This window comes from Lonchura striata, chromosome 18, assembly GCF_050655825.1.
Source record: "Lonchura striata isolate lonStrDom1 chromosome 18, ASM5065582v1, whole genome shotgun sequence".
In the NCBI taxonomy this organism is placed as follows: domain Eukaryota; kingdom Metazoa; phylum Chordata; class Aves; order Passeriformes; family Estrildidae; genus Lonchura; species Lonchura striata.
In genome coordinates this window covers 2,043,056-2,061,178 of record NC_140720.1, presented here as the reverse complement: position 1 = coordinate 2,061,178, position 18,123 = coordinate 2,043,056, and the positions used below count along the sequence as shown (strand labels likewise).

Here is an 18,123-nt window from a genome sequence, read left to right as displayed (position 1 = left end):
AGAGCAGCCGCGAGAGCTGAACGAGTTTATTGAGAAGGGGAGGGGGAGAACCCGGCCCGGGCCAAGCCGGGGCGGGCTGAAGGCAGCGAAGGAGCCGCGGCGCTCAGGGTCCCCGTGCGGGTCCCGCCGCAGCGGGAGGCGCTGCGCAGGAGCCCGTTCTGCAGCCAGTGCAGAAAGGCAGCCTGCAAAACATCAACCCAGCACGAGGGCACCATGGTTTGTAAAAAAAGTCCTTCATATTCCTCCAGTGGCTCTGGACCTGTGGTGATCCAGGGTTCACATCGAGTTGCTGGGCCTATTTCACCCTCCTCCTCTGCCTTGGCCGCCTCTCCTCTTCACATCAGGTGTAAAAACAACAACCCCAAACCCAAAGAACAACCAACAAGCCCAAACAAACGCCCAGAGTTCCAGAAGCCCTGACACAGGTATTGTGGCAGTCCCTGGCAGGGTTCTGTCCTAACTCTCCCTGTGCTCCCTGCGCTTGAAGACAGCGGCTGCCTTCCAGGTACCAGCAGCATGAGACAGAAGAATCTCATCTGGGAATGTGTCTTCCAGCTCCAGAGCTAATTCGGAGTCTTTGGCATATAGGTAAGGCAAGAGTGATTCCTTCAGGCTGGAAGACAGAGCAGAATGGCATTAACAGCTAGGGTACAGCAAACCTCAAGTGCCACAATATGAGTGCATTGCACCACCCAAAATACTCAATATCCACAACTGAATAGGTGTGTGTGTAGTGAGAAGGGTTGAACAGCCAGGTGGAGGTACAGAGCCCAGCCAGGGGAGGCTGCAAGGCAGAGGTGAGCGTGCCTATCCCTGAAAGCTGGCCTTGATCATCGTGGAGTCTTTTTCCAACCTTAATGAGTTTGTGATTCTGGTACTATTTTATCCAACTGCCTGCAGAAGTGCTGGTGTTTGTGCCCTGGATAGCAGCTCCTGGAGTGTTCCAGCAGTGTCCCCAAGAGAGCCTGTGTGAGATGGAAGTGACACCTGCCAGAAATGTGTGTGGATATTCCTAATGCTGCTGCCTGGGCTGTGTCCCCAGGACATGCATGTGCCAAGGGAGTGTTCCCATTGTGTGCATGCTCAGAGGCAGAAAAGCTTCAGTTAACAACTGTGATGGCTTTGGGTGTGTGCAACTCCTACCTCCACGTGGATTTGAATTCCTCCACAGCTTGGACACGTCTCAGCTTCAGGATGATCATTTCATGGAGCTCCTGCAGGAAGGTTTCCAGCCTGGAATGGACCAGGAAGGTGTGCAGGAGCTTGGCAAGCTCTGGAGTGAGCTCTTCTTTGTAATCTGGACTGACATCTGCAAAAGGATCCTAAAAATGCAGCAAGGGGAGAAAAAACCCAAATACAGATTTGAGCAGCTGCAGGCAGAGCAGAGGAGGTCACACAGAGGTGCTGGGGGTGCCATACCCTGCCGAGGCGCAGCAGCTGCTCCGATTTGTGGGCACACAGGAGCTGCCACAGGGCCATGCTGTGCCTGAGCTGGCACCGTCTGAGGGCCTGGAAGAGAAGAACATCTGTGGATGTGAGGGATGTCCTTGGAGCCTGTCCCCAGCCTGCCCTGCCCAGAGAGAGCTCAGCACAGAGCTCATCCAGCCCCTTGGCCTGAGTGGAGCCCATCTGCCCTCTCACCCTTCTCCAGCTGCCCTCAATAATCCAGTTTTTGATACCACAACAAGCAGTGGGAAAGTGAGAGGGCTCTGTCACACAGGCTGGATTTAGCATAAGCCAGGGCAGATTTTACCCCACAAGAATCTGAGCTTTGCTCTCAGGACTCACCTGCAGCACGTGAGGGTTTGTCTGATCCCCCATCTGCAGGACTTGCTCAATGTACTCAGTCAGCAGCATGTCAGCGTTCTCACCAGACATGGCCAGGAAGCCCAGGGTGATCTCAGTGAGGGACAGAGCATCACACACATCACTGTAAGACTGCAGCTCCCCACTGATCATGTTCATCACAGAACTGGGTAGAGCACTCTGAAAACCACGAAGTCACAGTTAATATTGTTTTAAGAACCATTCCTTTTTCTGTTCAAATTGCTCTAGTCAAGGAAGACAACAGAGCCCCAGATTTAGGAAACTGAAATGCTGAACAATCTCCCTTTTCTTTGTAAATCCTGACTGACAGCACAAGGCCAGATTGCACGCACCCAAGGCATGCTGAGAAATCAGCAGGCAAGCCTTCAGATAGACAAGGCAAGGCACAGAAAACCCTTGGAAAAGCAGGGATTTCGTGCTTGCCCTGCTCCCTGCAGTGCAGAAACCCACCTGCTCCAGCTTGTTCTTGACATCATTGAACAGCTGCTCGTAGTTCCGGTCATGTCTATGCACCAGGGTGGGGATTCCCTGTCAGGAGAGAAACCCATGGATGTGAAGCTCTGGAACGCTGCGCCCAGTGCCCTCCTGGCTGCACAGCCCCTGCCCATCCTACCGTCAGTGTGATGAGTGGCTTCCCTTGCAGGAACTTGCTGATCACTTGCTGCTGGATCCTCTCCAGATCAAAGTCCTGCAAGGTCTCCCCTCCCTTCTCCATGCTGTACTGACAGTTGGACAGGATCAGAGGGATCAGGTCCCTCTCCACCTCGTAACTGATCAGGTGCAGGTCGGCCACTTCCGAGGGGCTGACCAGGTACCTGCAGGGAGCAAAGGGCTTGTGTTTAGAGGGAGAGGCCTCTGTGGAGCAGGGAAAGCTGCCTGAGAGGGAGCAGGGAAAGCAGCAGAGCCCAAGGAGCGGAGCAGCAGCACACCTGTCATCCTCCTTGGTGTGCATGTTGACGGAGTGCACCAAGTCGTTGTGCAGCCCGATGAGGTAACTGGCCAGCGCCGTGGAGCACAGCCCCAGCCCTTGCCGCCGCGGCAGCAACACCTCCAGCCTGCTCTCCAGGCTCAGCTCGGCATCACAGTAGCCTTTAGGCAGCTTGATTTCCCCTGAAATACAGACAGCAGTGTTTGAGAAGGCTCAGAGCAGCCCAGGCTGAGCCAGGGCAGGAGGTACCGAGCCTGAGAAAAGCCACGCGCTCAGCATTAGGGACAAGCACAGAAGGGAACAACAAGTTCAGGTGACACTACTACAACAGAGAAACAAATCCTTCCCCTTGTACCTAGATTCTTAAAATTCAATAGTCAAGGCCAGTTTTGAGGATATGCCTCAGCTTCAGTGATGGGAACTGAAATCAGAATGAAGAGCGGTGGAGGAACAGGGCTGGGAAAGAAGCTGCTCACCATTGGTGTCCAGGGAGCTCCTCAGCTTGTTCCAGACAGACAGAAACACATTCACTCTCCTCTCTAACAGGTCCCTCATCACATCTGAGAACCAACAAAAAGATAAATCCATGAAACACCTTTTCCTGGTGAAACTCTCCAATACAAGGATCTTCAGAGTGCACCACTGAACTCTAGGCAACTGCTCTAGAGACTAAACAAACACCAAACTCCTTTCTAAAGGTATCAAATGGAGTAATTTGCTCAGTTTGTTATTTTTCCATTATTGCCTGCTCCTGCATGATCTTTATGTACTTTTCGTAAGTACTTAAAAGCATCAGTAATTGTGCTCAAATACAATTGAAGGAGTTGCCACAAACTTCATGAAAGGAAGGGAAAAACATTAATTCCACACTTGAAGCAAACCCTGCTGTAGGGTTGAGCTTAAAATGCCAACAAAGCCACTGCTGCAGTGCACAGCGCTCCCACTCCCCATAAAGAATCTCCTGTACTTAATTACCTTTAAAGCCATCTGGTAACTTTTCCAGCCTATCCAATCTCTAGTTCATTTGGGTGAGAGTTAAAAGGAAAATGTGAGTTTCCCCTTCACTTTCAAGTGGACAATCCAGCACTTTCTTTTTCTTTAATTACAATTTTGGCATAGTCTCCTCACCTGAGTGGGGTTCCCTGAGGAATTCCCTGATGGAGCAGTGTTTGATCTCTGCTGTGTTCTGGAACTGCCTCACCAAATCTCTCTGCAGAGCCAGAATCTCTGGTAGGAATTTCACCAGCCTCAGCTCACTTTCCTGGAAGAGGAATGGGAACCTGTGGGTAAGGCTGTGCTTGGACAAACCAGTTGGGAATACTTCTATGGAATTACTTCTTAAATATTTAAAAGACAACAATATCTTCCATGTTCATTCTCTAAATCATAGCAAGTACTGAGATAATTCCATGTTCATTCTCTAAATCATAGCAAGTACTGAGATTTAGTCCTCAGCAATCCCAGGCTCTCACCCTTGTGCCACCCCTACCTTCTGCAGGAACTTCCAGAGGACAGGGACGGTGTCTTTGGCATTCTTCTGCTGCACAACGTGGCCCAGGTTCTCCACGGAAACCCTCCTGCGACAGCTCCACATCTTGGAGTGGTGGATGTGGCTGTCCCCTGGCAGCTGGGACAGGAATGCAGCTGGGTCCCCATACACTATTTTCACTATGGGGTTGGAGGAGATTCTCTCATCCTCTTGTATCTGTTGGTTTAACTTCAGAAGCTTTTTATCCAAATCCTGCATTAAAAATATAATACGTTATTGGATATTGTGAAATACCCTCAGCTGAGCTAAGCCATTTCTGCTTTTCCAGCTATACAAATTCATCCTAGAACAACTCCAGTCTCAGGCTCCCATTTCTCCAGGTGGAATAAAGGTGGCTAATCCTTGATTTTCTCACCTCCAATTCAGGAACAATGATTGTGTTTGCAACAATTTCTTCCCATTTGTTTCTCATCTTCTTGGTGGAGAGAAAATCATCAAAGTGCACCAGCCCTGCAACAGGAATACTTCACCTCATACATCTGCAATATTTCAGTGAAAAGAAAGCTCAGATTCACAGGTGCCACAAGTTAACTGAGTATCTTGTTCCAGCTGGAGAGTGACACCCAAACACCACAGAGTGATCCAGGTCTCCAGGAGCTTCATGTGAATGATGGGGACATTTATACAACTCCTTCATAACCCCAGAAATATTGAACAGGTTGTCCTAGGTCAGACCATGTCCAATGACAGACTGAAGCTTGGAATACTTGGGACTGGTGCTGTCCCACACTCCAAATGTGGGCGAGTTACACATAAATGTCTCTGTGCCACAGTGACTCCAGACCCCACCAAGAACCCCACTGTGCCATCCCTCTTCTCCCAAAGAGCTTTTGGGAGTCACTGAGAGGCAGCACAGAACACGAGCTGTGTGCTGGAAGAGCAGCCCTGCTCAGGAGCTGCAAGCTCTGCCCATCTGTCATGACGTCGTTTTGTCAAGAATTCATTTTCAGAGTTATTGACTGCACCAAACCTTGTAAACCCCACATACTTGACTGAAAGAAGCAAACAGCCAAAGATTCTTCCCTCCCTACAGTAAGAAACAAGCCTCAAACTCTCTAGTTTCCTCTTCAGCTCAGCTGCTGATGTTTAGGGGTGAAGGGGTTTGTCAGCAAGGTGGCTGCATGGCCACAGCCCTTCAAACACAGCCCCAGGTGTGATAGGACAGGTGGCTTTTCTTACACTGGCCTGGCTGCTGCTGGGGGGCCTGCAGGAGGCTGCTGAGCACCAGGTGCAGGATGTTGATAGCGTCATCCACACTCTTCCCCAAAATCCTGGTCAGCTGTGCCAAGTCTTCCTGAACATGCTGCTGCAGGAAGCTCACCACATTCTTCACTGTTGGCTTGATTATGCTTTCCAGGGACTAAAGACAACAAAGGCAAGAGTTGAGCACAGCCAAAAACATCCAGGGAAGTTCAAAGCACACAGAGTTCAGTCCTGCCTGGCACCCCCACCTGTGGGATTTCCTGCTACCTGCGCCCCTCAAGGCAGGGATGGGTGGATGTGCCTGCATGGAAGTGCAGGAATTAACCAAAATCCCTCCTGGGCAAGGAGGGAGGGAATTTGGGTCATCCAGACAGACTGCCTTGGTCTCTTGGCAATATGATGAAAAGGATTAGCAGCATACAAAGGTTTCCCTACACTTTGTGTGACCCTTGGAAGCATTTTTGGAAGATACCTGAGGGTCTCTGGAGGCTCCCAGCAGCATGGACAGGTGAGTGAGCAAACGGAGCAGCACAAAGACCACGGGGGACACGCCCCGGTCAGACATTCCCAGTGTCCTCCTGTGCTCAACATCTCCAAGGATGTGGCCAGTCTGCGTTCTGTCTTCATGAATGCTGTAGGAAAGTGCATATATGGGTTTTTTTTTTTTACCTAGACAAAAACCATACAAAGCATCTCTGATACCCAGCAATGCCTTTTTGACCCATAATGTCTTTGAATACCATAAAAGCTGCCAATTCAAAGTGCCACAGGGGAGTGAAGGCTTCCAGTCAGTTTGTGCACAGAAAACCAAATTTCTTTGGTTTTGCTGCCTGATTACTCCTGCTTGGACATCCCCTCAAACATTCCAGAGAGCAGCATGAAGTGGTTGGTACTCTGGCCTTTGAGGGCACCACAGGCAAGTCCTACATCATTTAGCACTGCAAAGGTACTGAAGGAAAGCCCACCTGGACTGTTGGAAGCCCTGCACGGGTATGTGGTTGGTGCCTCCAATGGGGACGTGGCAGTCGGGACAGCGGCTCGTTTCCATGGGCAATCCACACTGGGAAAAGCAACAGGAGAATACTAAATTCCAGAGCAACAGTTTCTCCAGCAGAGAAAGGGAATGAAACCGAAATCCAATCTCTAATTCAAACCCTGCTACAAACTGGGCCTTGGCCCAATGTTTCCCAATCTATGGTATAAATGCTAGGGGGATTCTAAATTTTACATGACAATGATAAAATGATCAATAATATCGAGTTTAGAGGTGGAACTCTGTGCATCAGAACATTCAAACCAGTAAATAAAACAGTTTATTGTTGAAAACTTTGTATACTTAAATACCCACCAGTCCCAAATTCTTACCTCTCCCACAGTGCAGAAGTGGCCATTGGGACATGCTGGGAAGAGAAAAACAAATAGGATACTTCTAAGACAGATTTATACAGCCCCTGTTATTCCCTTTCATTGGTACCATCATCCTGGAGCAATAAATATGCTGACAATCTCATCAAAAGTCCTGACTATCCCAAAGCCCTAAGGACTGACAGGCCCACGCAGGAAGCCAAGAAATTTTTCAGTGCTGCTTTGCCTTGAGAAACAAGGAATCAAAGCCTGACAGATTCTGCTGCTGAGGGCAGGAATGCTCTCACCCCCCACTCCCTGCTGCAGAAAGGTCCAGCTGGGGGAAGCAGAGACAAAGCTGGCCAGGAAGGTGGAAGAGTTCTCCTTTCACACTCCGTTTGTGTTGTCTTTGTGCCCCCTCATGCTCTGTGAACAGCTGCAGACTGAAGACTAAACAGCACTGGATGTCCTTTGGCACATCACCCACACAAACTGTCTACAGATCAGGATTTACCACGGATAACTTGTGCTGAGGAATGTGTTTGCTCTAACTTTTGGAACAGTTTCATTCTCCATACCCAAGGAATTCCTTCCCCAGCCAGCCAGCAGCACTCACCATACCACTTCAGATTATGCATTTCCACCCAGGAACTCGCCTGAGCCATGATGTCCTCAGGCATCGTGGGCAGAAACGAGTGCTGAGGAGGGAAAGGGGAGAACAGTCACAGCTCTGTCCTGTAGCAGTCACTCACTGGTTCTTTGTTCACACTGCTGAACAAGTGATATCTGAGAGCAGAGGTCAGGCAGGTGACACAGATGCAGATTTTCAAATTCACCTTTGAAAACCCACTCTTAGAACTGTCAATATTGTTAATACGTGCATGTGCACTCTCCAGATATCCTGCAGTGCATTGCTTATGCACCCTGGTGCATACCAGCATGTTCCCTTACAGCTTGGTAGCCAGGAGTAGCAGAGCAGTAGCTCTTTCCCCCTGCTGAGGAGCCAGAGCTCTCTGAGCAGACAGGTCGGTACAGTGAGAGCTGCCAGCTGCTCTCAGCCTTGCTCACCCAAATATCAGCAAAGGTATTTGCTTCATACTGCTCAGGATGGAGAGGTGCCTTGAAAGATACCAGGCCAGATCTTGGTGTTGTGCTAATTAACCCCAACAGCACTAAAATAATCCCTGCCAGTGTTTCACAGCTCAACCAGTGAGTCAGAGAATTGCTGTTGAGAAAGGGGATCCAGCAGATACAGGCAAGAACCAGGAAGGTGCTGAAGTGTACCTGAGCTCTGTGCCCTTACCTGCATGCTGTGTGGCTGGAAGGCCAGGTTCCTGAGGGGCTGCAGGACAGGGCTGTGCCCACAGAGCAGCACAGCAGCCACATGCACAGCCATCTCCACCAGGGCTCCCCGCTGGCTGCGGCCCCATGGCTCCACGGCCAGCCCGGGCAGGGCGTTCCTCACCAGGGCAACTGCAAGGTCCTGCAGCTCAGGAGAACTCAGCACTTGGCAGCTCTGGATGAACTCAGTCATCACTTCTGTTTGCTGAAAGCACAGATTGGAAAGAGCTAAAGTCATCAGGATATTGCACCCATTCAAGTGGAGAGCACTGGCAGCTGCTTCCCACGCTGGGTTACCTGCTCTGAAAACCTCTCCAGTCTGCTCACCTGGGCCATCACCCTGGCTGGGGCAAAAGCTCCTCTGCCACTGATTTAGATGCCCTTCACCCTTACCCACAAAGCAGGTTTGTCACAGGCTGCCAAAGGGGAGTGTCCTACCTGCTGCTTGGGACGAAGGCTTGGATCCCCATACAGGGCAGTGACCTCTCGGAAGATGGCCAGGAGCAGGTGGGCAGATTCCAGAGCTGGGGGGCTGCTGGAGGCCTAGGGAAGAACCAAGGATGTGGCAGGGGCCAGGCCTGAGTTGCCCCAGCTACAGTGATGGGATGTGCAGGTGGGAAAGTAAAGAAAACGTGCTTGAGCACAAGCCCCAGTGATCTCCCAGCAAAGGCCCCCAGGTGCCTTTGGGGAACAGCCACTGCCCACAGGGACACAGCTGATCTGGGGCCATGCAAACCCAGCAGGGGGCTGGGGGGAGGACTGGGCTGTACCTGCTGGGCCTCCAGCAGCCCCTGGGCCGTGCCCTCCATCATGGCTCGTCCCACGGCGTCGCGCAGGGCCCGGTACCGCTCCCCACACACCAGGTACCGGTCGATGTGGTTGGACTGGCTGTGCTGGACCTGCCAAGGGAACAGCCAGCTGGAGGAGGCAGAATCTCCTCTTCCTCCTGAGCTCTGGGGCATTTCAGGCACCCCAGAGCAGCAGCAGCAGACATGGTACTGCCAGGAGAGACTCCATTCACCAGAGAGCCAGGACAAGACACTTCCCAACCACTGCCACTCTGGCCTGTCCTCCAAGAGCCACACAGCACTAGGAACACCTCAAAGCAGCACAAACTGAAGGCAAAGAGGAAACCAGACCCATGACCAGGAGATGCCTCTTGTCTACCTGTTGCAGAATTTCTGCTGGAAACACCCAGCTGAACTGTGGCTCTGTGACCAAGTTCTGAGCAAACTCCATCCCGTACTGGCTGGCAATCCTCCTGACCAGGTACACACGGTGCCAGTCGTTCCTGGCGAGGCTGCAGAACTTCTTCACATTCTTCAGGTAACACTGCTTCTCCTTCATCTGCTCTGGCTCTGCAGGGCAAAAAAGAAGTTAAAACAAAGAGGCAAAAGCACATCCCACCTTGTAAAACTTTTGACCCAGCTGTAGCACCAAGTCCCTTTATTAGTACTGTGTTATTACACAGTAAAACTTCAGAGCCCTCCCTTCCTCGGGTGTTTTCTGGAGCATCTCCTCAGCCAGATTTCAGACAATGATTCATTTCTCTGACAGGGAAGATATAAATTCATCAATATAAACTCTTAATCCCTTCTAGCTGTGCAGAGCTGTCATTCATATAAAACAATAACCCTTACAACAGTCCTGGGTCTCAAACAGCATTTATGCTTTAAAGTTCAATTTAGTGGGCTCTAAATAAATCTCACTGTTAGCATCAGGAGAACAAAATAAATCTCCTTCCACAGGTGCTAACTGCCATGAAAGTACACTGGGGTCACCAGCACAGCCTTGCTACCAGTTACAGAGCACTTGTAACACCTGGTACAGGGGACAGACACTGACTGACACCCCAAGGAAAAAGGGAGTTGCTGCTCTCCTTGGCCATGCACCAAAACAGGTCCTAGCAGAGCGCAGGGCACTGACAGTGTCCAGCCCAGCTGCCCTGCATCCAGAATTTCCAGCTGCCAGCAGAACAATCAGACTCACGTGTGTGCTGCTGCAAGTGGAAGATGAGCTCTGCAGCCCTGCTCAGGCACAGGCGCACCTCAGCTACGGCCTGCAGGTATTCCACAGAGGCTTCCTGGGGAGCCTCTCTGCTGCTGGCTGGGAGGTAGTTCTCTGGAAAGGCTGTGGCCTCAGGCAGCTTGTTTCCATGCCCATATTCCAGGCTGTCCTCTGACTTTTCACACATGGAATCCTAGAGAGACGCCAGAACACTGGTGAGTGGCAGAGACACCTCACTCAGCCACCCCTGTGCTGCCATCCTTGAGCACAGCAAACCATCCCTGGGCCTCCAGCCCACCTTGCCATGAGCACAGGAAACCATCCCTGACCCTCCAAACCATCCCTGCACCCTCCACCCTACTGCCACTGCCCCCTCACCCTAAACCTACCTCTGCCAAACACCATTTTTAGGATGTGCCCCAGCTGTCCCACACTCCCCAAACTTGGAGATAAGCAAGAGCCATGAGCAGACTGTGAATAACACACATGCCATGTTCCAAGATGCCAAGCTCTACCTGTCTGTCCCTTAGAAAGGACACAAATGGTGATTTTAACTACAAAGTCACCTAAAAGAACCCTGTAAGTAATAAAACCTCTCCCCAGCTGTCACATTGGTTTCAAGTTGTCTTAAGTCCTGAAAGTTATGCAAGAGGAGGAAAGGGAGCAGTCCAAAAGGCATAATAATTTAAGTTCTGCACAGTAATTTAAGGGTCTGTGGCAACAAGAAGGCAGTTCAGCAGTGGGCTGCTGCCATGAGAAAGGCCCTGTTTGCTGCAATCCTGTGCTGGAGTTTGAGGTTTAACACCCAGACACTTGTCCAAGGGAAAGAATTTATGTAATACTGCAAAGACACACAAGCCTTTCCTTGAAAAGCAAGGCTCATTCCTGAGTGCAAGTTCTGACCAGGTGTACGACAGCAGTTCTCTGGCCACAGAAAATGGCACAACTTTCCTAGGCACGGTGCTGGGGAAGGCTGTGAGAAGGTCAGAGAAAAGAATGAGAAACAATTCTTATCTTCACTTGCTGCACCTGTTGTTGTGAACATGTGGAATGTGTTATGGAGATTTGTTTACCAAAGGGTGGTTTCTTAATTAGCCAATGGTGATGGTGTTTTAATTAAAGGGCCAATTAGGTCCACCTGTATCATAACTGTCTATAAAAGCAATAGGTTTCTTCATAAGTACAGGATAATAAAGTGATTGAACAGCGTTCTGGAATCATGGAGTCAATGCTAATTACTACCCAGCTGGGGGATTTGATATCAACTCCTTTTGGGCTTTCTAACTGGAAAAATAGCTACATACTCAAGAAACAGACCTAGAACTGCAGAAGAATTTCTGGTTTTGGCTACAAGAGTTTCATGGCCCAGCTCTTACCTCCAAGCAGTTGACAAAAAGCAAGTAGAGCTCTTTTTTGTCATTTTTCTCTAGGAGCTCGTTGTGCTCCACCTGGGACAGGTAACGCTGCACATCATCTTTCACCTCATTGAAGCTACAGAAGAGAGAGACACCCCTGACACAGCTGCCACGCTGACAGAACTGCCCCTGCTCTAAATCACAGCACAGCTGCCAGAGCTGGCTGTGGCACAGGTGGGGTCACTCTGGATCCACCTGCAAGATGGAGAAGCCCTTGTGCCATTTTTTGCAGGTGACACTTGGCAATGAGCCAGGCTTTAACCATCAGCAGGGCTCAATGAGCACTTCAGGGCAAAACGCATCTTGGTTCAGGAGGTGGTCACACCTGAGAAGGGGCTTTTGTGCCCTGCTGTAAAGGGAGGCTGGGAGGTCTGTGGAGCAGACACAGGATCAGTCCTGATTAAATATCTGTGAACGAGGAGTTTTGCTTTGCTGACCTAGACCAGAGCAACTACTCAGCCACCTTGCAGCAGGCAGGCATTCAACCTCAGCACACAGGGTTAGTGAGGGACAGCCAGGTAAACCTTGCACAGGCTGCTCACACTGCACCACAAGCCCCATGAAAGCCAGCCAAGTTTCATGACTAATGCAAAGATTGTGAGATTTTGTGGCAAATGTGAGATTCAATGAAACTCAGGAAGGTGAAGAGAACAATGGGATGGGTTTGATGAGGAACAGAGCTGAACCTGGCCTGGCCTAACCTCCCTCAGCTGATTGTGCTCACCTGTACTTCAGGAGCAGCTTCAGCATCACAGAGCGGATGATGGGAGTTTCATCCACCTCATCATTAAATGGGGACAGGAATTTTGTGTAGACAGCAGGGTGATCTGTGCAGACAAGGGAAGGACAGGTTTGGCACATGAGAGAAGGTGATGACAGATACAGCTCTATAAGACAGTGTGAGGGTGAAGGGAGCTCACCTGAGTCTTTCTCGAAGCTTCTGTGAACAAACAGCAGATCCAGGAGGCTCTGGATCACCTCTGGCTCAGGGGGCTCGTTGTCCTTGAAGCACATAGTGGTGACCATGTCAATGAAGAAATTATTGCACCTCTGCCGGAACAGGGCCTTCTTTGCTATGGCAGCTCTGGGAGGGGGAAACCACAGAACCTCTTAAACCATGCAGGAATCCAGCACAGGCAAAAGTCACCAAAGGGAGATACTCTTCAGCCTTCCCAATGAGATAATTCTTAAGGTCCCTTCCAACCCAAACAATTCTGTGATTTGCATGTTTTTACAGAGGCCAAGGCAGCTTTCCCCTTTTTTCAAACAGAATGGACAGGACCTGTTCAGTTCCAGAGGGATGAAGCAGAGTTCACCCTCCACTCTGCTCGTGTTGACAACCTCAGAGTTGAGAATTTCCTCACAAAGCCTCCCCACCCAACACTCCCAGCTTGGAGAGGGTGGCTGGAGTACCTGAGCTCCTCAGAGACAGTTAACTCCTGATCCTCCACAACAACCCTGCAGTAGGGACAGTACATCTGTGTTGGCACCAGCCACAGGCTGATGCACCTGTGGCAGAACACGTGGTTGCAGGGCAGGCAGATGGGGTCCTTCGGCTCTCCCAGGCAGATGGGACATGGCTCCAGACCATCCCTGGAATCCAGAAACAGCAATGAACACAGCTGCTCCCATGCTGCCTCCCCAAAAGCCTTGAACAAAACATTCAGCTGCAGCGAGACCAAGAGCTGGCTCACTGCTCAGCTCAGGGTGCAGAACCAAACAGGGTCATTGCTCTTCCCTTGGCTTTCACTGCACTCCATGCAGCACTGCCAGAAGAGTGCTGGAAACACAGGCAATGACCCTGCTGGGCCCTGCAGCCTGTCCCAGTGTCAGTACCTGTAGAGCCTCCTGCTGACCTCGTTCTTGCACTGGCACAGCACTTTCAGCACTGCAGCAAAGGTTGGATGAGACTTCATGTCTGAATCGAGCTGGAAACACTGCAGAGGGAAAGGACAAAGCCCAGTGACTCGGCTGCAACACCTGAGACCAGAATTCCCGTGATCAGCAGAAGAGGGAAGAGGTGAAATCGCAGCTTTGCTCACCTTGGCAAGAAGCAAAGTGTATTTTCTCACCAAACTCTCAAATTCTGGCATGATGGCATGGATGCCCACCAAGACATGTTCCACGAAGAGTGCCATGGCAAACACACGGCTCCAGCAGGCCCTGTGGGGGACAGCAGGCTGCCACCACAGCAGGAATGGCAGCCAGGGAGCCAGGGGCTCACTGCTGCTCGTGCTCCCCTCCACAGCTCTCCTGCACTTCTCACTTGCTTTGCACTTTGGCTTTCCAGAGGGATTTTTGTCAAGGACAGAACATTCCAGCACTTCACCCAGGGGGCTCAAGCACTTGGCCTGGAGGCTGCTGTGCAGCAGGACCAGCACCACTGCACACACCTTCTCACACCTCTAACTTCTATCTCAAAAAAATTTTATAATATCCATCACAATTAGCTACACTTTCTTCACTTCAAATAAAACTAAACAAGGTCTGTGAGAAACTGGGGTAGCACTCTGGGCTTTCTTCCAAAACACAAGATGCAGTGAACTTCCCCATCTCTTGAGTCCATATGCACAGAGAATGAAGTGGGGAGACACTGTTGGTTAACAGGAGCCTGAGGAGAGTTTTAAATAACCCCTGAACCCAGATGGAATGCACCAGATGATACTGCCAAATTTAGAGAGAGAATCTACAGGAGATGAGGGGGAAAAAAGTGGTTCTTGCTGCTTGGTATGTAATTGAGCCCAGCAGGGACCTGGAAAGGTTTGCAAAGCCTGAGAAAAGCAGCACCAGAACAGCTTCAGACTGCCCCAGTGCCACAGAGCACCACCAGGCAAAGCAGCAGGGCTGTGAGGCAGAACTTGGTACCTACTTGAGCTCCCTCAGCAGCTGATGGCAGCAGCTGCCCTTGCGCTGGGCACCCTCTTCTTTGCACAGGAATTCAATGGGCATATGGAGGGTCTTCACTCTCTGCAGCCAGAGCTCAGGGGAGTCTGTCTGCACCTGATTCTCCAGCTCCTCAGCACACACCATGGCAGCCAGCACATCCAGAACCTGCACACACACAGGGCCAGGGGAGACAACAGCTGCATTTCATAATTACTTATGGACCTGGGGCTCTCTGTCTGGTTTGCTACAGCACATGTTCTACTGAATAATGTCCTACTTGATTATCTTAAACTCTGCAATTCTCATGTTTGTGGCTTGGCTCATTAGCATGTCCTATTAACTAATGCAAAAGCAGGGCAAACTATTTTAAAACCTGCTTGTAGCAATAACAACACAGCAGATCATTCCCAATTCTGAGGGACCCGAGCCTCTGCTTCCCCCTCTGCTGTCACTGAAATCCAAAGGAGACTGAACAGCAGCTAATTCAGTGCAGACAGAGCTCCCTGCCAGGGCTGAGGGAGTGACTCTACCATCTCAGAGCGTCGAACTCCGCAGCCTTGCTGGTTCAGGAGGTAGCAAATGACACGGGGGTACACAGCCAGGATCCTGGAGAAGTTCTGCAGGCGGCTCTTGAACTGGTTGTGTGCCAGGTGAGCCCAGGGCAGGGAGGGCACCAGCTCCTTTCTCCAGGGGGACTCTTCCATCCACTCCTCAATGCAGGACATGAATGCCACACGCAGACACTGCAGGGGTGGAACACAGAAAACCAAAGGTGAGAAAGTACTTTTATAATTCATTTTGTACTGGAAATCCTGGCAAAATTCTCTGAAAGATGAGAATCACTTCCCTACAAAGACAGCCTTAAATATCTAAATTTATAAAGGTGCTTCAGTGTCCAGTGGTCTGCTCTGGGGTTCCCCTGCTCTTGGGCCGTCTCAGAGGGGCATTTTCCCCAAGGCAGGACTCATTCAGAAGGACACATTCACAGGCATCACACTCTTCTCCCCATCCAGAGTGTTTGCAGCCCCTGACCTGCAGCTCCTCCTGGGAGGACACACCAATAGTCAGGACAATAAAGTCTGTGACGTAGCACTCAAAGAGCTTCTGCCTTTCTTCCTCGGTCAGAGCAGAGATGAATTTTCCCAGGGCAGTTTTCTGGAAGTATTCCACAAACTTCTCAGCATGGCCTGGAAAACGAGGATGCAGAGAAAAGCTGGATGTTAGGAGGAAGCTGGCTTTGACACAGCATCTATCCTAGAGACACTGACACCTCATTAATCACTGATGCATCCAGAACTCCCCTCAGCCAGGGCATTGAGGAGGGACTCAGGCCAGGCCTTGTCAGCCCAGCACCTGTGTCATATTTCTGGAATCCCACCTTGTCATTAACTCTTGGCTGCTCCACAGCACTTTGAATGCAAGGGCACAGAACAGGTGAGAAAGATGAATGGTGAGAAGCACAAAGAAAAGCTTCCTGCACAGAACTCTGCTGGCACTCAGGAGCACAGAGGGACTGAAGGTGACTCCAGTGACAGGAGGAGCACAGTAGTAAAAAACCAGAGCTCAAAGGGCAGTGGATGGAGATGCTGAGGCCAGGCTCTCACCTTCAGTGTTTTGGATGTACTGAGCCTCCAACCACATCTCTTCCAGGTACTCCTTTATCCTCCAGCTGAAGGGCATCTTATTCCCAGCATCAGCAGATACCATCATGTTGTTCTGCACCAGGATTATCTCTGGCTGAGGGCTGGGGGTAAAAAGGTCATTAATGCACAGGGCTTTGTCTGGGAAGCACAGTGCAGACAACAGAGGCAGAGGCTGCAGAAAACAACTGAGCCCTAGGAGGGATGGGAGAGAGAAGGGGAGGGAACTGCAGGACTCTGAGGAGAATAGACTGAACTGTAAGCAGTGCCCTCCTGCCCTCCTGGAGCAGCCAACAAACAGTAACTCTCTGCCTCAGGGGTTAGAGCCAGTGCTGGGCTGCTCCCAGTGCTGCCAGCCCAGCCCAGCCCAGTCCTCCTTCTGCTCCCCTGGGCTCACCTGCTCTTCCCCACACCGGGAGGGACACTGAGGAATTTGGAGTCACTGAAGATGAACATCCACAGGTTTGTCACCCACTTTGCTCCTGGCCTAGCCAGCAGCTCCAGATTGCCATTCCTGTCTATGACAGCGATCAGGAGAGCCAGGAAGGGAGTGACCACCTTCTGCACTCGCTTCCACAGGGTGTGCCTTTGGGGAGAGAGAGATGGAGAAACCCAGAGGGAATGTGAGCAACACCACCAGCAAAACAGGAGGTGCCTGCCCTGAATAGCTGCTGACATTTGCATGTGACAGAACCCTAAGGCTGCCTTTATGGGAAAGAATACCACCAAAAAAAAAAAAAAAAACCCCTGCACTCCTCTCACTCCTGGCTCACCTGTAATCCCACTGTTCCACTCAAGCACTTGTGTATCCCTGTCCCAGTACAGCCCCTTCAGCTCTAATTCACCTTTCCCCAGGAGAGGCTAAAATTGCCTTCAGAGAGTTTCCAGCACAGCCTGGAGACTGACACTGTAAATGCTCAGCTTATACAAAGCTGCTGTCTCTGCTGCACAGGTGCCACTTGCAGACCCTTCCTGGGAGGCTGCAGGTCACAAGGCAGTGCTGCTGTCCTCACCTGAAGGTACCTGCCTCCTGCAGAGCACTCAGGTTGGAAGCCTCCCGAAGCACCCAGTTTTCTGGGTGAAGGGAATTTTCTTCTTGCTTCTTCAACAGGCTGGAGAGACGAGTCTTGGTTATCTTCAGGAAAGAGGCTACAAAACAACAGGGAACTTGTGTTTTCTTTTCTATTAGCTTGTACCCAAATATCCACCAAGTATAGCATTTGACAGTTGTTTCAAAAACTGGCCAATGAGGGAAAAAAAACCAGCCAGCACAGCCAAAGAGCCACCACTTGAACAGCAGAAAAGCCCTACATCCCACCCACACACTGGAACATGGACACACATTCTTGGGAGAGCCCCCTTGTCTGCACCACAACAAGGGCCTCTAGATCCCCAGTGACCTGACTGACTGTTGTGGTGGTCCCCAGGTGTCCAGGGACACTCCCTGCAGCACACACCTTTCAGCTCATCCTCTTTGGAGAAAAGGCCAAGCAGAACCTGAATCCTCCTCCTGCTCCGACTCAGGTCTTTGTTCTGGTCCCGCAGCATGCCCACAGCACTCTGCACACAGGTCCTCAGCAGCACAGTGGTGTCCAGGATCTCCCCCTGCCCAGGAAAACAAGGTCATTCCCCTGGAGTGACCCTCCTGTCTCCAGTGCACTCCCTTGGAAAGGGTTCCAGTGCTCCCTCAAAGGGCCTGTTGCCTGGCATCCCTGCTCCCAGCTCCCCTCGGCTCAGGCTGCAATTCTCAGCTCTTTTGCCGTCAAGAACATGATGCAGCTTCCGTGGCCCTTTCAAACTGGCCTGTGACACAGCATTTGTGCTGGGTTAAGATTCCTGCAGGGGCAAGATTCAGCAGTTTGAGGAAAGAAGTGGAAATAATCAACATGACCAGGGAAAATCTGCCCATGTGGGGAATGCTCCATGTCCCTGGTGCTGGGCAAGTCCAGCTGAGGCTGCCAGGGGCACACGAGGCAGTGTGAA

General features: G+C 51.0%; 1 protein-coding gene across 3 annotated transcripts in view; it reads right to left on the bottom strand.

The window, feature by feature from the left end:
* Window positions 1-11: 11 nt before the first annotated feature.
* The window catches only part of RNF213 (ring finger protein 213), a 46,559-nt gene continuing 28,447 nt past the window's right edge, over window positions 12-18,123 (bottom strand). For all 3 annotated transcript variants that reach the window (XM_085556565.1, XM_021534191.3, XM_085556566.1), the window contains exons 33-66: window positions 17,598-17,745; window positions 17,154-17,289; window positions 16,538-16,726; window positions 16,105-16,244; window positions 15,533-15,687; window positions 15,031-15,243; window positions 14,484-14,665; window positions 13,657-13,777; window positions 13,451-13,551; window positions 13,028-13,207; window positions 12,535-12,698; window positions 12,339-12,441; window positions 11,576-11,690; window positions 10,182-10,392; window positions 9,360-9,550; window positions 8,963-9,091; window positions 8,631-8,735; window positions 8,155-8,397; window positions 7,468-7,549; window positions 6,873-6,907; window positions 6,473-6,567; window positions 5,980-6,139; window positions 5,484-5,664; window positions 4,660-4,754; window positions 4,245-4,496; window positions 3,884-4,016; window positions 3,232-3,315; window positions 2,757-2,937; window positions 2,441-2,642; window positions 2,278-2,355; window positions 1,789-1,986; window positions 1,420-1,509; window positions 1,144-1,322; window positions 12-613 (exon numbers count right to left, since the gene is read on the bottom strand). In XM_085556565.1, coding sequence (XP_085412691.1) covers window positions 457-613; window positions 1,144-1,322; window positions 1,420-1,509; window positions 1,789-1,986; window positions 2,278-2,355; window positions 2,441-2,642; window positions 2,757-2,937; window positions 3,232-3,315; window positions 3,884-4,016; window positions 4,245-4,496; window positions 4,660-4,754; window positions 5,484-5,664; window positions 5,980-6,139; window positions 6,473-6,567; window positions 6,873-6,907; window positions 7,468-7,549; window positions 8,155-8,397; window positions 8,631-8,735; window positions 8,963-9,091; window positions 9,360-9,550; window positions 10,182-10,392; window positions 11,576-11,690; window positions 12,339-12,441; window positions 12,535-12,698; window positions 13,028-13,207; window positions 13,451-13,551; window positions 13,657-13,777; window positions 14,484-14,665; window positions 15,031-15,243; window positions 15,533-15,687; window positions 16,105-16,244; window positions 16,538-16,726; window positions 17,154-17,289; window positions 17,598-17,745 — 5,028 coding nt within the window. In that variant the 3' untranslated portion in view covers window positions 12-456. The remainder of the gene's footprint in view (window positions 614-1,143; window positions 1,323-1,419; window positions 1,510-1,788; window positions 1,987-2,277; window positions 2,356-2,440; window positions 2,643-2,756; window positions 2,938-3,231; window positions 3,316-3,883; window positions 4,017-4,244; window positions 4,497-4,659; window positions 4,755-5,483; window positions 5,665-5,979; window positions 6,140-6,472; window positions 6,568-6,872; window positions 6,908-7,467; window positions 7,550-8,154; window positions 8,398-8,630; window positions 8,736-8,962; window positions 9,092-9,359; window positions 9,551-10,181; window positions 10,393-11,575; window positions 11,691-12,338; window positions 12,442-12,534; window positions 12,699-13,027; window positions 13,208-13,450; window positions 13,552-13,656; window positions 13,778-14,483; window positions 14,666-15,030; window positions 15,244-15,532; window positions 15,688-16,104; window positions 16,245-16,537; window positions 16,727-17,153; window positions 17,290-17,597; window positions 17,746-18,123) is intronic.